The 25,618-nt window shown below is 38.4% G+C and overlaps 1 protein-coding gene across 1 annotated transcript; it reads right to left on the reverse strand.

Moving 5' to 3' along the window:
• Positions 1-1,174: 1,174 nt before the first annotated feature.
• slc45a1.L (solute carrier family 45 member 1 L homeolog) lies at positions 1,175-21,281 on the reverse strand. Its single transcript, XM_018226096.2, has 9 exons — positions 21,072-21,281; positions 15,562-15,971; positions 14,246-14,338; positions 12,704-12,928; positions 10,144-10,877; positions 7,533-7,686; positions 6,072-6,248; positions 4,163-4,368; positions 1,175-1,630 (listed from the first exon to the last, which is right to left on the reverse strand). The coding sequence occupies exons 2-9, from the start codon at positions 15,953-15,955 to the stop codon at positions 1,367-1,369; spliced, it is 2,247 nt and encodes a 748-aa protein (XP_018081585.1). The 5' UTR covers positions 15,956-15,971; positions 21,072-21,281; the 3' UTR covers positions 1,175-1,366.
• Between the last annotated feature and the right edge of the window lie 4,337 nt (positions 21,282-25,618).

Genomic DNA, 25,618 nt, shown 5'->3' on the forward strand with positions numbered 1-25,618 from the left:
CCCCAAAATACTCAGAGGTTGTCCTGTTTTACCAATATACATTGAAATTGCTTATTAAGTAGGGCCGCATGGGGCCCCCTATACCACCTGGGCCCCCCTGCAGCCGCAGGGTCTGCTTCCTCTGTAGTTACGCCCCTGCACAATATACAGGTTACCAATGGTATCCCAAACCCAGAACAATCCCCAAGGTCCCGGGTGCGAATCAGTCTTCCACCTATAACAACCATCTTTCGCTTTGGGAGAAGCCCTCCGCTACTCGGGTGCCACCAGGTCTTATAGTGAGAGGAAAATGGAGAGAGTTCTGGGAAAGCAAGGGAACTGAAAGTAGTACTGAAACATAGAACAAGAAGCATGGTAAAACGGGAGCAGCAGTACAGAATCAAGAGACAAGAAGATAGTTGAGGTCAGTGGCCAAGTTCAAACACACCAGAGTCGCAGTACAAAACAGGATCAGTACACAACAGAGTGTAGTTAATACACAGGCAATAGTCAGGAGAGGCAGCAGACTAGACAGGGTCAAGAACAGATTAGAAACACTCAGAATAGCACCCAGGAACTAACGAATATACATTTACGTCGGGCTATGCAAAAAGGTACATGGCGCCTTTTAATATTCGAATTTCGCTCCAACCATGATGACGCCACGTGCAGGTGCCACGTCAAAGCCCAATGTCACATTTATATTCTGATTCTGTTACTGATTAGTAATTAATACAGATAATTGCTACATTGCAGCACAGAAACCAGTGCAACTAGAATTAGAATTTAATAATCAGCCTTGTAGCATGGCCAAATTCATTTTCTGCTTGATAATTTGCTTATCTTCTCAACAGCTGCTCAAAGCCCACTGAGCATGTGAGTGTCGCAGACACTTTCCAAGATGGTGACCCCCTGTGACAAGTTTGAATTCCCGGATCATTGCTGCTATTAAGATGATATCTATATTAATATAAATAATATATATAATATATATATAATATCTATAGTCCAGTTTGGTAAGATTCTTTAATAGGCCACTTAATATGAAATCAACCAATCTATTGGTTAAGTATTCAATCTGGGGAATAGTTGTCCTTTAACTATTAACTTTTCAGTTTTCTTTCTGATCCTTTTTGATTATTCACTAATGAATAATTTCTTTTGACGCATACATTCAACAGTTCATACAAACAACTTTTGTAACAGGAATTTTTTAATTTTGCTGAACTTTGCCAAGAATACATAGTTTGATAACATTGTATTGCCCAAATTGGCTAAAAAAACCCCAGGACTGTTCGAAATAAATAAACTGTTTTTTTAAAAAAAAGTCATCTTATAAATAAATAAACAAACAAATAAATAAATACAAAATAAGTTCATTGTGTTGTCATATGTTAATCAAAAGTGGTTGCTGCTCTTCCTCATAATCTCCAGATGGAATTTCATATATGACAAACAGAGAAGAGTAAAAGCAGGCAACGAATGCCATGAGACTAGAGAAGTACATCACTCCAATGGCGTTGCCAACTATAGAAGTCAGAGGACCCATCACAATGGATACAATAATCTGTGCAAGGAAATACTGACAGCTTAGGAGAGATATGTCCATGCCCATGCCACGTTTAGATCCATCAGAACTGGAACCTACAAACTGATTAGAAAAAACAGAAAAAGGAACATTTAAATTTTTTTGGAAATATCCAATATCCATATTGTAATAAACCTTCACACATTTGAACGTGCATTTCATATTTCTTGGACAAAACTGTGTTCTTCAAAAGAAATATTATTTTCTTTCTTTCCGTTCTGCAGATATAAAAATCACCTTAACCTTGAAATGTTCTACACAGAACTCTAAGATCATAATGCTTCCAGGACAAAATGACAAAGTTCCCAGTTGCAGACTTGAAGACCGAACATGCATAGCAGATGAAATATAAATTCAGGAATGGGATCCGTTATCTGGAAACACATTATCCAGAAAGCTCCAAAGGCCATCTCCAATAGACGCTATTTTAATCAAATATTGCAGATATTTAAAATTGATTTTCTTGTTCTCTGTAGCGATAAAACAGTACCTAAGATAAAGGTATGGGATCCATTATCCGAAAACCCGAATTACGGAAAGGTCGTCTCCCATAGGCTCCATTATAATCCAAATTTTTACAAATTATTTCCTGTTTCTCTGTAATAATAAAACAGGACCTTGTACTTGATCTAAACTATAATATAATTAATCCTTATTCGAAGCAGAACCAGCCTATTGGGTTTACATGATTTTCTAAGATATGAAGATCCAAATTACGGAAAGATCCATTATCAGGACAAACCCACGTCGTGAGCATTCATGATAACAGGTCCCATGCCTGTATAAGTCTTCCTTTATTAGAGACAAAACAATCCTATTAGATTTATTTAATGTTTAAATACATTTGTAGTCGTCTGAATGTATGGATATCCAAAATGAGGGAAAGATCCCTCATCTGGAAAACCCCAGGTCTTCAGCATTCTGGATAAAAGATCCCATACCTGTATAACCTGTAAGGTTTGCATTCAATATTCTTCTTCTATAAATAAGGGTATGTACAGCGGGTAATATTTTCCCATTAAGTGCTTTGCTCAAACACTGTTTCCTCTGGATAAATTTAATATAGCTATTGTGAACTCAGAAACTGTTAAGCAACCTCTTCTACCAGTGAAAGCAAGATTGTGATAAAGCTGTTTTTGCCCCACCTTTAAGCACGTCTTAAAAGTGTGTTATGCGCAATTAATATTCACAATGCAATAACCATCTAATAAAGAATATGAATAATATATATATATATATGCATATTTTTTTCAGTTTGTGACTTTTATTACAAATTCCCCTGTAATTTATTTTTCAATTAGATACAAATATGATAAAATAAGCTGCACATGATCATAGCTAATTGTGTATCTGTTGAACAAATAATATTGTATTTCTTGATGCTGGGCAGGAAATGGTTAAGAGCTGCTTGACAAATTGGCCGCTAAAACCCTTTTCCTTCATGCAAATAAAAATGAAATATAATAGACACAACTATGCAAATATGTATATTAGGCTTTCCGCGCTGATTAAAATGTGTTGGTGGGGTTCACTTATCAACTCTGGGCAAATTTGCGTCTGGTCAGTAACCCATAGCAACCAATCAGTGCTTAGATGCTTATTTGCCCAGTGTTGATAAATGAGCCCCAGTATGTTTCACTGAACACACTGAAAAAAATCAAGTGAAAGCCATTACTGCAAAACAAGAATTTCTCTTTAAAGATACAGGGGCTGATTTACAAACACAGATGCTGATGAACAATGGTTAGGTTCCTTGCAACCAGCCAGCAAGCAGCCAGTTACTACTTGTCCGGGTTTGTACCAGACGGCCGTGATTTTCAAGGGTCTTTTTGGTTCAAAATATTCCAGTTTTCATGGGTTTAAACCTTCTAATATAGCCCAATGCACACCTTAAAGGAACAATTCAGTGTGAAAATAAAAACTGGGTAAAAAGATAGGCTGTGCAAAATAAAAAATGTTTCTAATATAGTTAGTAAGCCAAAAATATTATGTATAAAGGCTGTAACATACTAAAAGTTAACTTAAAGTTGAGCCATCCCTTTAACAATATTGTTAGTTTATTCTAATGGAAATATATTTAGGGGCAGATTTATCTAAGTTCGAGGTAAATTTTCGAATGAAAAAAAATTTGGATTTCGAGCTATTTTTGTGTACTTCGACTAGGGAATAGTCCAAATTAGATTTGAATTTGAAAAAAATCTGAATATCGAAATTTATCATGTAATGTCTCTTTATAAATTCGACTTTGACCATTCGCCATCTAAAACCTGCCGAATTGCTGTTTTAGCCTATTTGGAGTCAATTGGTGGACTTTGAAAAACCTTTTTTTTTGGGAAAAACTTTGAATCAATTTTGATAGAATGCGCCATTCCTTCGATTCGTACGATTCAAATTCAGCCAAATACGGACCTATTTGATCGAAAACTGACCTATTTTTCGGTTGGTCTTTTTGAATTCGAATTTCAAAAGTATTCTCAATTCGAAATTCGACCCTTGATAAATTTTATATATTTTGTGTGTCAACATAGATCAAACTGAAACTTTTGCCTGTAAATCAACATACCGTACTCATGTATATTTTCAGTCATGACTTACCTTCTTATTTTGGTAATAATCACACAATAGGGAATATGGTAGTATGCAAAGCGTGGAGAACAGGATGCCATGTGTTATGCACAGCGATAAGATAATATAGTGATTGCTAAACAGAGTAGCTAGACCAGTGCCCAATCCAAATGCAAGGTATGCGATAAAATATAATGTGCGAATGCTGAAAACATCTTCAAGCTTTTCCAATATGGCTAGAATGAGAAAGAAAAAATAGATTTTCCCGGATGAATGGATAGGGTTGAAGATTAATACAAGTATGGGATCTGTTATCCAGAAACCAATTATCCAGAAAGCTCCAAATTACAGAAAGGCCATCCCCATAGACTCAATTTTATCCAAATAATCCAAATTTTCAAAACATATTTCCTTCTTCTCTGTAGTAATAAAACAGTGCCTTTGACTTGATCCAGACTAAGATATAATGAAAACTTATTGGAAGCAACACCTATTGGGTTTATTTCATGTTTAAAAGAATTTCTAGTAGACTTGGGCATGCTGATCCAAATTACGGAAAGATCCGTTATCCGGAAAACCCCAGGTCCCGAGCATTCTGTATAACAGGTCACATACATGTACTAGGAGGTAATAAATATTTTTTTACTTTACAATATCATGTATGCGATGTAAGACGGAATTCCTTCAGCAGCAATTAGGCACAAAAGGCATGCAATCCCAGTGAAAGAAGGATTGTTATAACTTTTGTTCCCTTCACAGATGTCCTGAAAAAGCTGGGCTGTAGACGACTATGCTTCTTCTGCAGATTTTTTAATGCTGACTTCTGACTTTTGAACAAATGCTTATGTAAACTGGGAATGATCACTTATGCTTAAAATAACAATTCAGGTGGACGGTACGTGCTTATAGATTTTCACAGACTGACCATGAGTCACAGTCCTTGTGTAAGAGCTGAACTATTAGACTGGTGTATTTTTACCATACAATCTGACCAATAAATCAATCATTTAATGTGGGACAAAATGCATTGGTTGATAAAGCAGTCTGTAAGCATGTAGAACAGTGGTCCCCAACCAGTGACTCACGAGCAACACAGTGTTACCAATCCCTTAGATGTTGCTCCAAGTGGCCTCAAAATGGGTGTTTATTTTTCAATTCCTGGCTTGGAGGCAAGTTTCGGATGCATAAAAAATAGATTTGTGGCCTCCTGTGAACTTCCAATCCACATAGGGCTACCAAATAGCCAATTATATTGCACCCCCAGGAACTTTTTTATGCTTGAGATGCTCCCCAACTGTTTTTACGGGTAATAAAGATTGGTGACCCCTGATCTAGAAGAAGACATTTAGGGGCCCATTTACTTAGCTCGAGTGAAGGAATAGAATAAAAAAAACTTCGAATTTCAATGGTTTTTTTGGCTACTTCGACCATCGAATTGGCTACTTCGACCTTCGACTACAACTTCGAATGGAACGATTCGAACTAAAAATCGTTCGACTATTCGACCATTCGACCATTCGATAGTCGAAGTCGAAGTCTCTTTAAAAAAAACTTCGACCCCCTACTTCGCCACCTAAAACCTACCGAAGTGCAATGTTAGCCTATGGGGAAGGTCCCATAGGCTTTCTAATGTTTTTTAGGTCGAAGAAAAATCATTCGATCGATGGATTAAAATCCTTTGAATAGAACTGATTCGAAGGATTTAATCATTCGATCAAACGATTTTTCGTTCGATCGAACTATTTGCGGTAAATCCTTCGACTTTGATATTCAAAGTCAAGGATTTACATTCTGCAGTCGAATATTGAGAGTTAATTAACCCTCGATATTCGACCCTATGGTAATCTGCCCCTTAAAAAATACTGAACTTCATGGAATAACAATACTTTCATCTATATCTAAAGATGAAATCTAAAAAAAGAAACACTTTATATTTTACCTGAGTAAAAGGCAGCACTGAAGGCATATATACACATTCCCCAACAACCCATGGTGACACCAGCATTGTATCTGTGGTATTCATCAGAATCATGAGGGGCCTTAGGATCTCCTTGAAATACCACCTCTCCCATAAAATCTGTATAAAACAGTAGCATGCCTTCAAAAGACAGCCATCCTGAGAAAAATAAAAGTAGACAAAGTCAGTTGCAAGGCTTGTTTCTCGGCAAGTTAATACATTTCAAATCACTTTTCTGTAAAAATCTAATTATAAAAAGGTACTTAGGGGGTTATTTATCAAAATCCAAATTCATCTCATTATTTTCTGAAATATACTCCGACCAAATCCACACAGGTTATTTCCCTTTATTTATGAATACATTTTCCGAAAAATTCCAGTACGGAAAAAAAACTCGTGAAAATTGTATGAAAATTTGAAAATTTTCTGCCTGGAAACTCTGTTTTTTCCAATTTTGGCCCGAAAACCACAAAATCTTCGGATTTTTGCATGAAACCCAGCACAGATCAGGATATCTTCGGGACTTCTCCCATTGACTTATATACAACCTCGGCAGGTCTGAGATGCCGGATTTGCGGATTCTGACTTTTTCCATCCTCGGGGTTTAATAAATCACAAAAAATTAATGATTTTTTGAAAGTCCAATTTTATAAAAAGAAATCACAAATTTTTTGTGATTTTTGCATTGGAGTTTAGTAAATAACCCCAATTTTTTAAAAAAAATTCAGATTTTATAGTAAGAAAACTTGAATATTTAGAGTTTTTGACATTCAGACTTTATTAAATAACCCCATATGTATTGCTATGATCCCTGGTGCACTAAGTGCTTCTCCTTTGTTCACATGTTGCTAGCCTGTCCCCCATTTTATTACACGGACATGTGCAGAACACCTATTACAGCAACATATATTGGATTGTAACTACTACGCCACTGGCAAATTTGGCAAATTTGCCCCAGGGCACTAACCTATAGCAAAAAAAACAGCAACTAGATTTGATCTACTTTAAATAATGAAAGCAAACTCTGATTGGTTGTTGTGGGTTACTGCACCAGGGCAAGTTGCACATTAATAGTAAATGAACCCTGGTTGGCTTTGTGGTGTACAGTACAAGTATATAGTTAATCTAACATATATTTTTTACTAATTCCGTTTTTTTTTCAATGGGCAAACGAAACCCTGTTGTGTTAATATTTAATTCCACTCCTGGGAAATCTGCATTTCAATTGTATATCAAGATTGGAAATGTATTAAATTGAGACTAACATAAAGTATGACAACAGTATGAGCAACATAACAAACACCATGTGCCAGGGGAAGAATACATTTTATTTTATGCAGCAATTACCTATTTAATTTTTACTGTACATTAAGATTTCTCCTTCCATATAATAGTGGGCCCAACCTGCGAATACATTATATCTAGATGGTGGCATGATATTACCTAGGAAATGATTGATGCAAAGGTTACGTAGTGCCTTAGGCATGTGGCAGATGGATGAACACAGAAGTTTCATTGAAAGCGGCTGCTGAGACATCTCAGATGATCCATTTAGCTCACTGTCATACTTTGCACCATTCAGCAAGATATTAGCCACCTGCACCATAAGAACTCCATGTCAGCACACAATACAGAAATACCTAGAAATCAAACCATGTACAGTAGCATTAAGTCATGCACAGTTTAGCCTTTTAGTAGTTCAGTGACAAGAAAAGCAGCTATAATTCACTGGCAGCCAACATGAGTTACATTTAGTTAAATATATACTGTAATTCAGCCTACATATTATTCTAATGCAAACATCAACATACTTTTAAATCTTTTAGTGTAGATTATTTTTTTCATTTTTTACAATGAAAACATATTAAAAGAAAAAAATGCCCACCCTTTCGACATAGTGTATATTTATTTTGGCAGTTTACTTTATGCACCTTTTTTTAGCCTCACTGAAATCTGTTTTTCAAAAGAGCAAAAAGATTTTTTTATATATAACTTTGAAATCTGACATGGGGCTAGACATATTGTCAGTTTCCCAGGTGCCCCAGTCATGAGACTTGTGCTATGATAAACTTTAGTCACTCTTTACTGCTACGCTGCAAGTTGGAATTATATCATCCCCTCCCTTTCCCCCTCAGCAGCCTAACAACAGAACAATGGGAAGGTAACCATATAACAGCTTCCTAACACAAGATAACAGCTGCCTGGAAGATCTAAGAACAGCACTCAAAAGTAAAATCCAAGTCCCACTGCGACACATTGTTACATTGAGTAGGAGAAACAACAGCCTGCCAGTAGGGAGTTCCATTCTAAAGTGCTGGCTCTTTCTGAAAGCACATGACCAGGCAAAATGACCTGATATGTCTGACTACACACCAATATTAAAATTTAAAAAAAAAAATTGGTGGGTTAGGAATGCAATTTTACATAGTAGAGGGAATTATTTGCAGTGTAAACAGATTCCCTTTAAGTCAAAAAGAGGAGTATTTTTTCCCTTTAACTAAGAGTCACACATCATTAGTACATTAAAGGGTAACGAAACCTAGAAATTAATTTCACTGGGTAAATAATTACACAGTGCAGCGGTGCAATTAAAATAAGTTTAGCTGCATTATACTCTTCTTGTCATTGATAACTAATTAGCCATTTATTATATCTGTGTTAGTGCTCAGTGCACAATAGAAAGATCATGTTGTAAGCTAATGCATGGGATGCCGTTTCTCCAGTGACTTATTCCTGCTAGTAGCGAAGTTTCCCTTTAAGTTTAATGGAAACTGCCTGTCACAGGCATTGGCCTGAAAACTCTCTAATACACATTAGAAACATAGGTTAGTAGGCAGTGGCCAAGAGAATATGTAAAAAGGTGTGCTTTGCCTTTAATTTCTCCCTGGTGGAAGATGTATGTTCCGTAAAGGTTGTTGTTCAACACCAAATAAGTTTTATCTGTTCAGAGAAGCTTGTATTTGGGTCCTGGAAGCTTTGGTACCATTGGTTTTTGTTTTTCCACCAGTGGTGACTGCAGGCTCTACCCTGTATGACATTTGCCTAAAAGGAACATTGCTTGTTTGTTGCTGCAAAAACAGCAATTTTTTTCCTTTACAGTAAGCCGTTGTAACAACTCACCCTGGTGGCCCAGTGATGCGGCGGGGATGCCCGCCATATGCTTCCTCTTACTCCGCCATTGCTGCTTCCTAGGGCGCTCGTGCATCCTGTTTCCTATATTGACGCGGACACGCTGGCTAATGACGCTGACGTGCAAAAGGACGCAATGGCGCAAAAATACTAGGGTATAAAAGGGGAACTCAGTCTTGTGCAAATTTCCCGTGATAGGATCTGTTTCCTGTGGTTCCTGAGCTTATTGCTATCTGTTATTCTGTCTGTCTTATTGCTATCTGTTATTCTGTCCTGTTTTGACCCCTGCCTGGCTAACGACAATTCTGAACTCCTGATTCCTGACCATTGCCTGTTATACGACTACCTCTTCCGCTGAATCCCTTCTGATTGATTACCCGGTTTGACCCTTGCCTGCCTGACTACGCTTGTTCTCTGCCTGCCCCGACTCGGCCTGATCTGACTACGATTCTTCTTTACGCCTTGTACTGTGACCTTCAGCCCAAAGACTCTTGCTTTACAGTTGTGCCCCTTTGCTTGTTTAGAACCCCTCGCCTTGCACCTCTCGTTTTAAGACCTGGCGGCATCTGAGTAGCTGAGGGCTCCTCCCGAAGCCAAAGGCGGCTGCTACAGGCAGAAGCATGAGCCGAGACCAGGGTGCTTGGCATCGGTTCTAGATTTAGGGTGCTAACCGTTACAGCCATCTGGAGCAATAATCTGAATTACTCTATAATAATAATTAATATGTGTAATTGCATGGTTATTACTATTAAATTGTCTTAGACTAACATTAATGATAATTATGTGTACAAACATTTTAAATCTTAGAGACCATTGATACCAATGATACTATCCATAATTGAAAAAATACTTCTACACAGAGGCAGCAAGCATTTAGTTACATTCTATTTAACGAGAATAACAATACAAGCATATGAAGAGTTACCTGTTGACTGAATGTCACATTTCGTCTTCTGCTGCTCTCAGGATATGTTCCAGTAATTACATCTGGTATAGCTAATGACTGAGGCCTTTTCAGAATTCCTGAAGATCGAGGCTTTGATGCATCAAGAGACCCAACTCTTATGTGACTTCTTTCCGTTCCAGGAGACATCATGTTTTCCACAGAACCTCTAACTCCATTTTGAGAGCAATACAAGCTCTCCGGCACTCGAGGAAGACTACTAGCTTGTCTCGGCACACTCCCAGAGGGGGCTGAGTAATTCTCGTGCCCTGCTGTAAAACAGTCTATAAGAACACTGTCAATATTTGTAGTTCCAAAAGAGGAGGCAAATTCATTAAGTCCAGTTAAAGAACTGTCCCTGCTCATCAAGCTGCCATACTTTGGTGTAAGTGGACTAAGTGGTGAGATTGGACTGGTAAAACTTGCATACAAATGATTTGAATTCCGGGTACTGGGGTTTTCAGTTTGATTCTCTTCAAAGAAAACAGGCGGAGAAGGGGGCAATGGCAGACTTGGGCTTTTCATAACTTTGGACTTCTTATTAAATAGCTGAATAGGCCTTTCCGGGATGCTAATTAAGGTTAATATGGTGGTGATTGCCAGTGTTATTGAAGTGAAAATATAGATGACTCGCAGCTGTCCTCCCACTGATTTCCCAAAGCTTGTTTTGTTCCAGTTTATTCCTCCAACTACATAACCAAAACCACCTCCAAGGCCTGCAAAGTAAAAAAATTACTTTCAGTTTACATGTGTGTTTATCTTGTCTGATCCTATCTTTGTCCTTGTATTAAGATTTTGAAGACGTAAGGGAGTACATATACAAGACTTGATTTAATACTATTAGAGGGAATTATAACATACAGGGTGGCATTTACTACATCAATCATATAAAAACTCAAGTACTCTATGTGCTATGAGAGAGACAGCAATAATAGTATATATAGTGTAGTATTTTAAATCAACTGACTCACCCTTTTGCAAATGAATAAAATAAAATAAAGGGAATGATGCACCCCCAATTGTAAAGGATGAGGACCACCAAGTCACCATATAAAGGAACAAGACCAAAGGCCAAGTGCTATTATACAGGTCATGGAACTCTGAAGTTGCTTCTAAGATCCTCATATTCTGCAATAGGAGGTACATAATTATTTAATAAAGTTTCAATGAGTCATATGACACAAGTTTCATCACTAAGCTGATGATAACTAATGACGTCACAAAGCACCATTTATAATGATGTAATTTACAGGATATTCAGGGCTCTTTTGCATTATAATGTCATACATCAATATGTGATCTTCCCAACTGGTATTGGGAGATGCCCCCTTTGCACTTCTGTCTGGGGTCTAAGTGTTCCTGCTAAAATGTGTTTCGTGCAGAGTTATACCTACCTTATGCTGGTATAACTTTACAGATTTCTGTGTACAGGAGAAAATCTAAATTTTGTCTTCTACCTGTAGCTGGCTGAACAAAACTAAGCACTGATTGGTTGCTATGGTGTAAATTTGGCCATTTTTAAAAAAAATAAGCCTATAATAATACCTTAACAGAAACTAACTATGACACTCTCACCTAATAATATTTGACAAATGGATACTTAGGGCAGGGGCACTCTAAGCTACTGGGGGAGATTAATCTCCCTGAATGCCTCCCCGCCGGCTAGAATCTAAATCGCTGGAGGGATGGCACTCTGAGCGCTTCGTTTTCTGAAGACGCCCAAAGTTGCCTCACAAGGAATAGTGGCCCTATATAATGCATTGCTTGCTGTATTGTGTCTACATTCTGCAGAAGTGATGGGAAAAAGGCACAGGTCACAGCTAGATATGAGTAGAACAATTCTGCAACTTTTAATATCTTGTGCATTTTGGTGATTCATCCCTGAATAAACATTTCATGAATGTGCTCACAAAATATTTTGAAAAGTACTAAAAATCAGTATTGATCTAAGAATTCATGACATGTTCTCAGATTTCAATTACATTCTCCCCTTTTCCTCTGACATTTACAGAAGTGAGTGGTAGGGGCAATACTGCCTGGGGCAAACATTTTTCTGCTGTGATGCAAAGAGTCATACTAAGGAGAGAGCAAAGGTAATATGTTAAATTGATTCAAATAAAATACATTTTACAAATGCTGGACCTCATTAAGTTTATATAACAAAGGCCTACATTTTGGTATTCACTTAAAACTGTATTTCAGTTTTCAGTTCTGTTCATAGCCAGAAAAATTATATTTTTGTAGTAATAGAAGGTCTGTCTTGATACAAGAAGCAACAATTTAGCAGGGATTACATGTAAGTCAAGGGGGGGGGGAAATATTGTAAACTTTCAATAGCAAAACAGAACTGTAATTTTTCATAACATTTTTGCTTCCACTTCTTCCATATAATTATTCTTCCCTATATTGAAACGCTCTACTGTCAACTGTAAGTACACAGCATGATTGTAGCTAACATTGTAGCCAGACAGAATTTTCATAAGAAAAAATGGACTGCCAGCAAAGAACAAAATAGAATCATAACAACAATAAAAAGCCATACCTCCTAAAAGAGCGTGTATATTGAGTCCCCGATCTTGATCCTCTGGGCTGCACACATCCATCATGTAGACATGACTGGGGTTATCAGCGGAATCTGCACTGAAGTCCATGAGAACTACTCCACAAATAGTCAAGATGAGTCCCCATTTATGGTCATTCACTGTGTCTGCCACTGACACGCCTATGTCCCTTCCATTGAGCAGAAGGGTAAGCCCAAGTAAAGCTCCTGATTAAATGAATATATGATATATTATTTCATATTATATAATATTAAAATGTTGTCACTGAACAAATGCATATTTAAATATAGGTTTCTAGTTACATACAACAGTTAAAAAGTACTTTGAAATCTTTAACTATCAGGGTTTTTTGTCCCCCTTCACATTGCGATTCATTTTCTCTTTTCTTTAACATGCGAATCGCATTGGTCAGTAACTGCCCTCTGGTTAGTCTTATGTTATTGGATACCATTGGTTTCCTGGGTGATTTATAACCAGAAAATGTCTTATGTCTATTATCAGACCCATATTAATTGTTGGTTATGATTTGTAGTTGGGATTTTGGACTCAGTAAATCATTGCCCTGTACAATAGTGCTAGTAAAACCTACTTTTCTAGTGATCATTTTACACTGCAAAAGTGCAATTCAAATAGCAGCCATGGTTTGTTATGTGATTGGTTGCTTTGGGTAATTGCATAGGTGCAGGCTGGTGAATTATCCCTAGTAGTGCACAAGGAGCAAAGTACAAAGTGCAAAGACTGAAGGGTGCCCTGGAATAAACACCTGCCTTGAGGAGCGGTTAGTTTCAGGGTTCCCTTAGTGGGAAACACACACTAATGCTATTAATGAAGTCATGCTCAAAAGTGTACTGGAAACTATGCCATTCACTCACCATCATCAAGAGAAAACTTGGCTTTGATTTGTGCTTAATTTACAAATAAAGATCTTAATTTGTTCCTTCTTTAGTAAACTGTGTGCAACACACTCTGCTATTGCACTGCAATTTTGTGAAAACCACTGTGTAATGGTACATTCTTGGGGATTTATGTGCATTTTTGTGCCCAGCATAACTAAGCTCTTTTATCTCATACTTAAGGTTAATTAGGCAGTGTTGAACCCAACCAGAAGTGAGAAAAAGGATCCCATTCCCGTGCCTACATGCTTTTGTGGTTATGAGGGGACTCAAGTAACATGCTTGTCAACATCATCTGTAAAAATTGCCAGCACTACCAGGACCAGGGACCAGACTCCATCTTTCTCTCATCCAGGGCCTGGACTAGGGGTAGACAGACAGAGAAGGTGTGTGCCTAGCACCCCCACTCCCACCATTGTCCAGGTATGTGCTTCTTCTGACTACCTCTAGTTCCAGACCGGTAATTAGGCAGGTTTGTTTTTTTAACATTGAATTTTTTTTTAGTAACCTACAGGTGATGAACTCCAAATTACAGATAGACACAGTAATTAGGAAAATGCTCAGCATATACAGTATGTATTCCATCTTTTAGTTATTTATCTGTTGAAATAAAGTGCATAGTATACCTACCGATGGCAAGGACTAGAATAAATGGCCTCCTTCTACCAAACCTTGATGTGCAAGTGTCACTCCATGCTCCTAATAATGGCTGAAGCATAAAACCTTTAAGCAAAAAAGAAATGTAATGTTACTTCATGCTACCTACTACATTTAGGGCTTCTGAACTTTAATACAATGTTTATGTAGGTGTAAATTATATTTAAACAAAATGTAGTCAAAATATTAACCTCAGTGTACGTTAGCATAGAAATAGAGAATTGAAGAATTGGTAGTAATAATAATAATATATATTTTTGAAAATATATCAACATAATGTTGATAGGAGGATTTAGTAAAAAGTAACTGGAGGATCTTGTGAGATCCATATCATAGCATCTCAAATTGGCTCATAAAATAGACTAAGTGCATAAACACTTCCATGTTCTAGATACAAGGCTAGTAAGACTCGTAACACACGTGGAGTTTTTAAGACAAATGGAGAAAATACAAATACTCTCCAATACTGGTCCATGTCTGCAGGCAGATACATCAAAGGCACCCATCTGTCACTGCATGCAAGAACTAGATTTTTTTGGGATAAAACACTGTTCTCAGTGGTGGATGCAATTAGTGCTGTTGGGTGATTTTTTTAGTATTTTACTTTTGGCTTAAAGAAACAGTAACACCAAAAATTACAGTGTTTTAAAGTAATGAAAATATAAATGTACTTTTGCAAGCTGCTATGTAGCCATGGGGCACCCATTCAAAGTTGAAAAAGGAGACAAGGCACAGGTTACACAGTAGATTACAGATAAGCTCTGCAGTATACAATTGGGTTCTTCAGTGCCTATCTACTGTGTATCCTGTGCTAAAATGTCTGCCCCCATGGCTACACAGCAGCTTGTTTATATAAACTACAGTAGAGTTTCTGAAGCAAATACATTAGTTTTATCAGTGCAGAGCAACAGTATAGTTTATTGACATTCCTTTAAAACACTTTCATTTTGCTGTTTCTTTAAGGTGAGATTTGGTGTGAATGCTTAAAGAATTCAGCTTGAAGGTCAGTTGCAGCGAGGTTTACTGATACACCTATTTTTTCATGACCTTGAGCTAAGGTGGGTGCTGACTTCACCACAAACTGATTTAACGGAACATATCTAGAACATACTTCCCTTGAAAGTACGTACAAAAAAACACAGAGAGTCGCACATAAGAAACATTCATGCCTACTCATGCAGTGACATCATCAAAATTACTCACAGAACATTTGTTTGTATGTAACATTAAAAAATACAATTTGAAGTGAAATCTTATATTACAATAGTAATAATCATAAAAATAATTACCCAGTATTGGACTGATAAACCACACCATGCTATAGAACTCATCAGGGAGGCCCATTTGTAGTAGCACCGGTGTCACATAAGCAGTTTCCATTGCATAGCAAAACTCAATTCCAAACAATATGCAACCGTTGAATAAAAGTTCCAGAAAAGACCTTCGAGGATGAAGAGCAACAAAATCAATGAGATCAAGAGGACAAGGAGTATTGGGAGGAGGGGGTGGTGAAGGCCGGATTAGTTTTCTTCTCTTTGGATGCCTTTTGAAATTGTTGGCTCTGTGACTGATATGACCTGTCACAGAAGTGCTGTAAGAACAAACCTGGGACCTCCAATATTCTTGGGTGGCCAAATTAGGGAGCAGGGTGTCAGCTGGTGAGGACGTTGCGAATGAAGACATGATGCTAATTTTACTTCTGCAGAGAAAAATAAGTAGATGGTAAATTTCCTTTCATCAATATCAGTTCCAGATCATAGAAATTGTGTCTAAGATAATGATTGATTTTGTATTAAGCACATTTTGCACCTGTTCACCATAGTGAACGAGACCTAATACGATTTTACTTTAGAGCGCAGAAAATATTGCAGAATTGCAAAGAACAAATAAATGAAGTTCTGTCTGTGATTCTGTGACTTGCTACCACCGCCTACACTACAGATTATGTGGGCGCATCTAGGCTGTATAATAATGTTCTCTCTCTCTTAATAAATACAGAAGAGCTGTAGAATTCACTACTTGTTCCCACTAAACACAGTCTACATTCATTTAAGAAATCAGGAGCAATAATTTGCATTTTGACCCCATCTAAAAACAAATGCTCTGTAAGGCTACACTTGTATTGTTATTGCTACTTTCTATAACTCATCTTTCTATTCAGGCATCTCCTATTCATATTCCAGGCTCTTATTCAAAACAATGCTTGGTTGCTATGGATATTTGCACCCTAGCCAACAGTTTGCTGAACTTACAAACTGGAGAGCTACTCAATAAAAGCTAAATAACACAAAAAAACACAGCTAATAAAAAAATTAAAACCAATTGCAAATAGTTTTAGAATACTCTCTACGTCATACTAAAAGGTGACCAACCCCTTTAAGAGCAAGTTTGTATAGACTATACAAGCTTTCCATACTGTTTGCTGGTACATCTAGCTCTCTATAACAATACCATCTAACAGTTTTTATCATGCCAGTGGTTCCCCATATGTGAGAAATAATAAACCAATGGGCATGCGTGCAACTAAAAATCTGAGTTTTTGGGTGAAAAAAAATCGTGAAAATTGATTTTTTTTCCCGCAAAGCAAATTTCGGGAAAATGTAATAATAAATAAGTGTAAAAACCCGATCAAATTTGATTGGAGTTTGCAGCAGAAAATGTTGAGATAAAAATTGGAATTTGATCAATAAGTTGGAACATAGCATGACTACAGTTTGCTGTCCCTTATTTCTAGTATTTGCTTATTGTACTTGGAGATTGTTAGCCACTTTAAGAAGAGGGGTCATGGAAGGAATATTTTGGCATTATACATTTCTTGGAAACAGTAATGGATTACACCATGCTGGAACACAATATTATTCCTTATTTATATAGTGCCAAAATAGGGAACTGGGATTTAACCTGCTGCCCTAGGTATCTATATTTTAAATTTGCAGCTTTAATTCTTTGTATATATTTGTGTTTGCCAAGTTGATCACAGTTGCCAAAAGTGTACGTGCAAAGCATGAGATCAGATCACTGCTACAATGGTGCTGGGGTGAACTGAGGAGATGTGATTTCAGATCGATAGACAGGAAAAGTCAGGCCATTTTATTCTCCTCCCAGGAATTTGCCAACTGCAAATCTAAATTTTGGAGTCATCATTTTTTATTTATATAGTGCCAGCAAGTCATGCAGTACTTTTAATTTATAACAATAATTTAACAAACAAGGGTCACAGAATAAAAATGGGATCAAAGGGCCCAGTTCACAAGAATGTACTATCTTAAGAGTAAGGAAACATCTGAAACTGAAGAATAATGCAAACAGTTGGTGTTTCTTTATGACCAGTTAATTTCTGATGCATTAAATACTTCTCTTTCGTGACTTTTGTGATGAACGGCCTGAAGCATGGTTCAGGTATATAACCTGACCTGGGGTTTTCCAGATAAAGGATCTTACTGTAATTTGGATCTCCATACCTGAAAGGAGAACTAAAGCCTAAAGCAAATATAGCTAGGAATTCCATATTTTATATACTGAACTTATTGTACCAGCCTAAAGTTTCAGCTTCTCAATAGCAGCAATGATCCAGGATTTCAAACTTGTCACTGGGGGTCACCATCTTGGAAAGTGTCTGTGACACTCACATGCTCAGTGGGCTCTGAGCAGCTGTTGCAAAGCTAAGCTTAGGGGGCGTCGCAAATCATCAAGCAGAAAATGAAGTTTGATTGTCATATAAGCTGACACAGGGCTGATTATTAAATTCTGATGCTAATTGCATTGGTTTGTGTGCTGCCATATACTGTATCAGTAATATAAATTATTTACTAATAAGCCTTCTATTGTGACATTCATATTCTATGTGTACTGTATATTGTGAGTGGGTCCCTAAGCTCAGTAAGTGACAGCAGTACAGAACATGTGCAGTGAATCAGCAGAAAAGAAGATGAGTAGCTACTGGGGACATTTTTGGATTCATAGACTTTAGTGCTAAAGGGCTGTGGTTGCCTTGGGCTGGTGCAAAAGCCAACACTTAGGGGCCGATTCACAAAGGGTCGAATATCGAGGGTTAATTAACCCTCGATATTCGACTGGGAATTAAAATCCTTCGACTTCTAATATCGAAGGATTTTAGCGCAAATAGTGCGATCGAACGATCGAAGGATTATTCCTTCGATCGAACGATAAAATCCTTCGAATCGAACCATTCCAAGAATTTTAATCCAACGATCGAAGGAATATCCTTCGATCAAAAAAAGTTAGCCAAGCCTATGGGGACCTTCCCCATAGGCTAACATTGAGTTCGGTAGCTTTTAGATGGCGAACTAGGGTGTCGAAGTTTTTTCTTAAAGAGACAGTACTTTGACTATCGAATGGTCGAACGATTTTTAGTTCGAATAGTTCGATTCGAAGTCGTAGTCGAAGGTCGTAGTAGCCCATTCGATGGTCGAAGTAGCCCAAAAAAAACTTCGAAATTCGAAGTTTTTTTACTTCGAATCCTTCACTCGAAGTTAGTGAATCGGCCCCATAAGGTTCAATATTTCTGTCCTACATCTTTAGTTAAGCTTTAGTTCTCCTTTAAGTCTCTCCATCACCATACCTTAATACAGAGCTTTCTGTATTAGGTTATTCAGGAGTGAAACTTTAGGGGAGACACAAAAAATGCTCATTTAAAGTCAGGCCCTGACTGGCAATCTGTGGGTTCTGGCAAATGCCAGAGGGGCTGCTATAAGGTCCCATAGAAAGTCAATATTTAGTGGGCTGGTGGGGACTGTCTGGGCCTCTGTGTGGGCTGATTGGGCCTCTGTGTACCTGAAATGCCAGGGCCTATTTTAATTCTCAGTCTGGATCTGTTTCAAGTCTACATTCTAGGTTTCGGTGCTTCCCATTGTGGTCTAATAAATAATTAACAACATTCCCCTGGCTTTTAAAAACACTATACTATGGGGGTTATTTATCAAAGTCAGAATTTATCTCAATATTTTCTAATACAATCTCCGATCAAATCTGCTTGGGATTTTTGCTCTTATTTATTATTACATTTTCCCGAAAATTTGCTTTGCGGGAAAAAATCCGATTTTCACGGTTTGTTCCGATTTTTCACCCAAAAACTCCGAAAATTTCTGGGTATTACACGAAACCCAGCACATATCAAAAAATCATTGGGACTTCTCCTATTGACTTATATGCAACCTTGACAGGTCTGAGATCCTGGATTTTCAGATTCAGACTTTTCCATCATCGGGGTTTAATAAAAAAAAATTGCATTCGGAGTTTAGTAAATAACTCCATAAGTATAAAAGTGGCAGACTGAAAGTAACTTGAAGATTTTGAAAATGGAATGGAATCTTTTCCAACCCTATTTTCCTATACTAATGGGTTGATAAGGCACAAACACAGCCTTGGGAAAGTGTCCCTTTAATGCTAATTGGGTGATACACTTTACTACCTCCCACGCTTCGAAGCACCATCAGACAGCAGTTTACCCACCTTTTACAAACCAATGTGCTTTGACAGTTTAATGGAGATGGCAGATGGCAAGGACAAATTAGCAGCAGAAGCTAAAGACAACTCCCCTGGACATAAGAAGACAAGTCAGACCTACTGCTTGACGGCTCCCTGAGGCCACGTCGAATTGTGGGGGTTTTTATGCATTGTTTTGATTCCCCCGGATAAAACATGTATTGTGTTCATTTAATTGTACAACACGAATGCCACATACACAAAATTGCTCCTTCTTTTATAATTTCTGTTTAGCTATTACATTTGAAATTTTGCTAGAGACAAATGCAGTCTGAGGCCCTCTGTCCTCCCCCCCCCCATGTGTTCACATAATAACTCAATTAGATTTGACTTGTGGTATTGGAGACATTTATGTTACAAATATGATGCATGGCAGAAGCAGGGAATAAAATTTGTCATTAAGAACATTAGAATGACTGCGTTATCATTTATTTTGGGGTGTATGGGATGACCGTGCTGACAGCTGAGTCAGCATCAGTTAAATCCAGGTTGGGCTAGGCCCATCTTTCCAAGGGGTTAATAATATAAGCAGATTTGCTGCAGCAAAAAAAATGACAGCGAAGCCAAAACTAAATGAAATTAGAGATGTTAAACTTAAGGCCCTGAAGATCTCAGGGAGTTGTAGTCTATAACAAGCTGCACAGTTTTGACATCCCTGCAGTAGATGAAATTTAACCCAACATAACAAGTGCACCACAGGAGGGATAGTGGATTCTTGTGTAGAGGGGACATGAAATATCAAGCAGGCACCGTAGTAGGAAAGGTTTAGGATTATTGTTTATTCTTTGCCCATTTGGGTTCTGCACCTTGTATTTATTCTAAGCGGTAATGCACTACTATAGACTTTCAGGCAGAAGGAGAATATATACACAGTCACATTAGCAGCCAGGCATTAAAATGCGTGTTTTGTCAGACAAAGGCTGAATATTGAATGAAACCCCATCCCGGCAGATTGTAGAGTAGTAGTTTACAATAGAAAGCACATGCACAGTGTCAGCCGTACAGCAGTGCCTGCATCATTCTCTGCCTGGAAACTAATACAGCTTTCCATAATGCCACCATGCCTCCCTGCAATCACCGCCAGATTCGGCTGGCTTTTCATATTCATTTCTCTGCCACAGGGCACATGAATTTGTTAGTCACATATTTAGAACAAAAGGACGCAACCCGCATTAAATAGCCCTATGCCCCAGACCACACATAGACAAATCATACCTGCAGCACCTTGGCAGATGGGTGCAGAAGGCAATATACAATATATACAATAAATACAATATACAATGTGCTTTCTTACCTGAGACCATAGAAGAACAATCATAATTTGTCTCTGCTCTTTCACTGTATGGGTGATGCTGTACAGGGAATCCCAAGCTGATAGTGCTGCATCCTCCCTTGTCTTCATCCAATATTCTTACCCCCCCGGCCAGTGAGAAGGTGGGGGGAGGTGTTTGTGCTGACATCACTGCACTCTTTTCCTCTCCACTCTCATGTTTGTGTGCTCAGCTTATCTTGGTTATTTGGATACTGGTTCTGGAGGATGGACCATCCGCAGGGAGGGAAGCCTATGGACAAGTGATAAAAAGGGTCGCCACTCATTAAGCTGTGACTCCTCTAAAATGCCATATATTATCATTATCACATGTTACGCTACGCCAAACTGGACCTATGGGTGTTTCGGCCTCGGGCAGAGATGAAATTTGAAATTTGAAAGTGCAATTTCAGGCACAATTCGTCAGGGTTTAACCTGGAATACAGTCGATTCGAGGTGGAGTTGCGTCTGATGCAATACACGCAAACACAATGGTGCGTGAATAGTTTTGCATCATTTCTGGCACTGGTAGGTGCAAGTATGCAGTGCCTATTGATGCAACTTGCGGTGGGAACCTAGGAATAACCCCCAGCTTGAAGGTGGCGGGAGCGCCAAGATTCCCCAACCTATAGGCACACTTGCACCTGATTTGGAACAGGAGGCAGGACAGGCATGCTAGCGCCTAGATGGAAAAATGGACAACTTCTGAATTGGATTACATTAAAAGTGTTGTTTATTGATCCACATTGAAAAGTATAGCTATAGACAGCTGGGGTTGCCAGGCCCAGATTTGTGGTGAGGCAGCAAAGGCCCAGGCCTAGGGCGGCATAAAATAAATGGCGGTATGCCGCCCAGCCGCACTCAACTAGCTGTATTCCTGAGTTCTAAGAATTAGGTCCTTGGTGTTCCGATACGGAAAGTATGCATATGCGCACAGTTCTTTACGGGAGAGGGGGCATCAGAAGATGCTGACCTTTGTGCACCCCAGGGGTGAAAGCCGGCCCTGGGAGTTGCCACCTTTTCTGGAAAAAAATACAGACATTCCTATATTTTGGCCTTTTTTCCCTATTAATAGCATTGGCATCAAGCTTCATATTTACCGTCCATGCCAGGTGGCAATCATATAGATAGCACCAGCTACTGCGCTACGTGGTTCGGTTGTCCCTTCTTTTGATAACAGACATACAGTAATCAAAATAATCCACATTTTTACAGGAACACCAACTCTGATTTAGCACACTGCATTTTTTACCTTTGCATGTCATTCAGTACAGCCTGGAAAGGGGCAACATAGAATGCATCTTTGACTCAGATAATCCCTAATTATGTATTTGAGAAAAGATGTTATAGTTGAACTGCAACTTCAATATGCAACAACAGTAATGGGATTGTTCACCTTTGAATTAACTTTTAGTATGATGTAGAGAGGGATATTCTGAGACAATTTGCAGTTGGTTTTCATTTTTATTATTTGTGGTTTTTGAGTTATTTAGCTTTTTAATGAGCAGCTCTCCAGTTTGCAGTTTCAACAATCTTGTTGCTAGGGTCCAAATTACCCTAGTAACCATGCATTTATTTAAATAAGTGACTGGAATATGAATAGAAAGATGAGTAATAAAAAGTAGTAATTACAATACATTTGTAGCCTTGCAGAGCCTTTGTTTTTAGATGGGGTCAGTGACGCCCATTTGAACGATGGAGTCTGAAGAAGAAGGCAAATAATTCAAAAACTATAAAAAAAAAGGAACAATTTAAAAATTGCTTAGCATTACCCATTTTATAACAAAAAATTGACTTGAAGGTGAACCACACATTTTAAGAGCAGCATGTCATTTATTGAATATCAAAGGAGAAGCAAAAAACAGTGGAGCACCGAAGAAGTATTAAAAAATGAAAATTTTATTTATGATACATATAAAAGCAGATTACAGCAGCAGTGAACCTTGGCTGTCCGCTTAACGCGTTTCGTGGCGTCCTGCCACTTCATCAGAAGCTCATTAAATATCAAAGTTATGACATGTTATCCTTTGAATTCCTTATGCAGCTGACTGTGTAATATTTCAGTAGCAGAACTGACAACAATGCAAAAGAAACATACCGACTCCAAAGGCAATGCCTGTTGATGTGTGGCAAATGATTCCGCCGTTTTTTACACCACATAATAAATCTCCCGCTAAATGTTGCAAAATTGTAACAGCTTAGAGTCTGCACCTGAATTACTGAGAGACTGGAACATTAAACTTTAGGCTTAATGTAGGGGTCTGGTAAATTAGACACCCCTAATAATATTGGCAGGCAAATCCCCAGTGGTATAGATGCCTAAATGGGTCCTAACAGGGGACATATTTCATTATTCTGCCTTAAGCTATGCTCTCGGTGTTCTCAATAGTGACCAGTGGATGGCACTGTGCTAAAGTATAAAACCCTTTGAAGCCATGCTCTCAGGGCCAATCTTGTGCTGGATCTAGCCTGAGCAGGCAGAGCTCGAGTGGAACCTAGACAGGTCAGGTCTAGTAAGGATAGACTACTCACCTTATAGGCAATAACGTTATTGTTTAATGCTTAGAATTATAATTTCTAGTTTTAGTTCTTTTGATTCATGTTTTGTTTTGTATCATGAAACTGTCGACCAGGCATTGTCAGCACAGATTTCACTGCATAGTTATTTTCAGATTTTATTGATTTAAAAGATTTATTCCCAACAAATAAATTGCTGTTGAATGCAGTACAATGACCACAATGCACCTTTAAGACAAGTGTGTTGGTAGAGTTGTATCCAGAGGATTAGATGTTTGGATCCCTGCACTTGGGTGTAGTTTTATCCCAAATAACTTTTGACTCGAGAGACAAACAGATTAAGAAATTTCAGTGTGTATAGCAAAAAAATTACTGTGCTAATTGTTAGTTTTGTGTTAAAAAAAAGTGTTTTGGTTGTAGAGATACCCTACTCATTTTATTTTGCTGGAGTTACATATGCTGATTAGAAAATCCTTCCCTGCATTGATGTATTGAATCTGATCAGCATCATGTCCTGGCTATGCTTTAAACTCAGTGGGTGACCTACAGCCTCAAGGTTTTTCCCATGTCATTGGAAATTTTAGAAACTCATGTAAACATGTAAACATGTAAACCCAATAGGCTGTTTTCACTTCCAATAAGGATTAATTATATCCAGTAGCGGATTAACACTACGTGAGGCCCCTAGGCTACACTTTCCGCAGGGGCCCACCCCTGTATACCCCCACATACCCCGACTGCCATATTGAAAAGGCACAGAATGACCAACTCTCTCTCTCTACACCTGGGTCTCTCTCTCTTTCTTCTCTATGCCTGTCTCGCTCTCTCTCTCTCTACGCTTAATTCTCTCTCTCTATTCTCAATGCCTGGGTCTCTCTCTATTCCTGGGTCTCTCTCTCCCCTGCTTTAGCTGTCTCTCTCTCTCTCTTTTGTGTGTGTGTCCCTGTCCTATGGTGTCAGTGAAGCCTCTCTCTCTCTCTCTCTCTCTCTCTCTCTCTCTCTCTGTACAACCTCACTACCCCAGGCTCAGGGCTCAGTTATAGCAGGGGGGAGAGAGATGGTTGTAGGCCAGGAGACCGCGCTCTCACCTCTCTGCCACTCCCGGCACCCACACATCCTGAGTTCCTGTGTCCGGCTGCCACGGGAAAGCCTGGGCGCCGCTAGAGAGTCCGGGAGGAGCCGTGGGGAGAGCGCAGACCAGGCCCATAACAATGCAAAGTCTCATCTCGTGAGACTTGCAATGTCACGGCCACAAAGCGACATTTCAACTTCTGGCAGGTCGCGGTCTACCAGAAATATTACCAGCATCTACTGGTAGGCCGCGTCCGCAATCGATGTCCTGGTACTTGATCCCAACTAAGATATAATTAATCCTTATTGGAAGCAAAAAAAAACAGCCTATTGGATTTATTTCATGTTTATGTAGACTTAAGGTATGAAAATCCAAATTATCTGGTAACCCCTAGGTTTGAGCATTCTGGATAACAGGTCCCATACCTGTACTCAAAGGATATAAGCAAAGGAGTGTGACATATATTTTTTACTGTGTTAATGACAAGAGTTAATCAGTGCAGCATTAAAGGGTTTGCTCATACTTTAATATGGTGCACAGAGGGATTTTCTTAGAAACTTTGCAATTGGTTTTTTAATGTTTTTTATTTGCGGTTTGTGTTATTTAGCTTTTTATTCAGCAGCTCCCCAGTTTGCAATTTCAGCTGTCTGGTTGCTAGTGACCAAATTAACCTAACAACTATCAATTGATTTGAATGAAATATTGGAATATGAATTGCAGAGAGCCTGAATAAATAAGTACCAATATCTTCCTTGCCTTGCCTGCCAGAGATCTGTGACTGGACTCTAAAGGAGTGACTGGGGAAAGTCAGGCTCTGCATCTTCAGGGGATAGTTTGGTCTGGCCTAGATTATTTGGCAGACGCTGGCCTGTTTGCCTAAAGATTTGCCAGTTGCCTAATAATATTCTCCCACTGGCACCCAACCTATGACTAAATAAAACAA

This window comes from Xenopus laevis, chromosome 7L (genome assembly GCF_017654675.1).
Source record: "Xenopus laevis strain J_2021 chromosome 7L, Xenopus_laevis_v10.1, whole genome shotgun sequence".
Classification (NCBI taxonomy): domain Eukaryota; kingdom Metazoa; phylum Chordata; class Amphibia; order Anura; family Pipidae; genus Xenopus; species Xenopus laevis.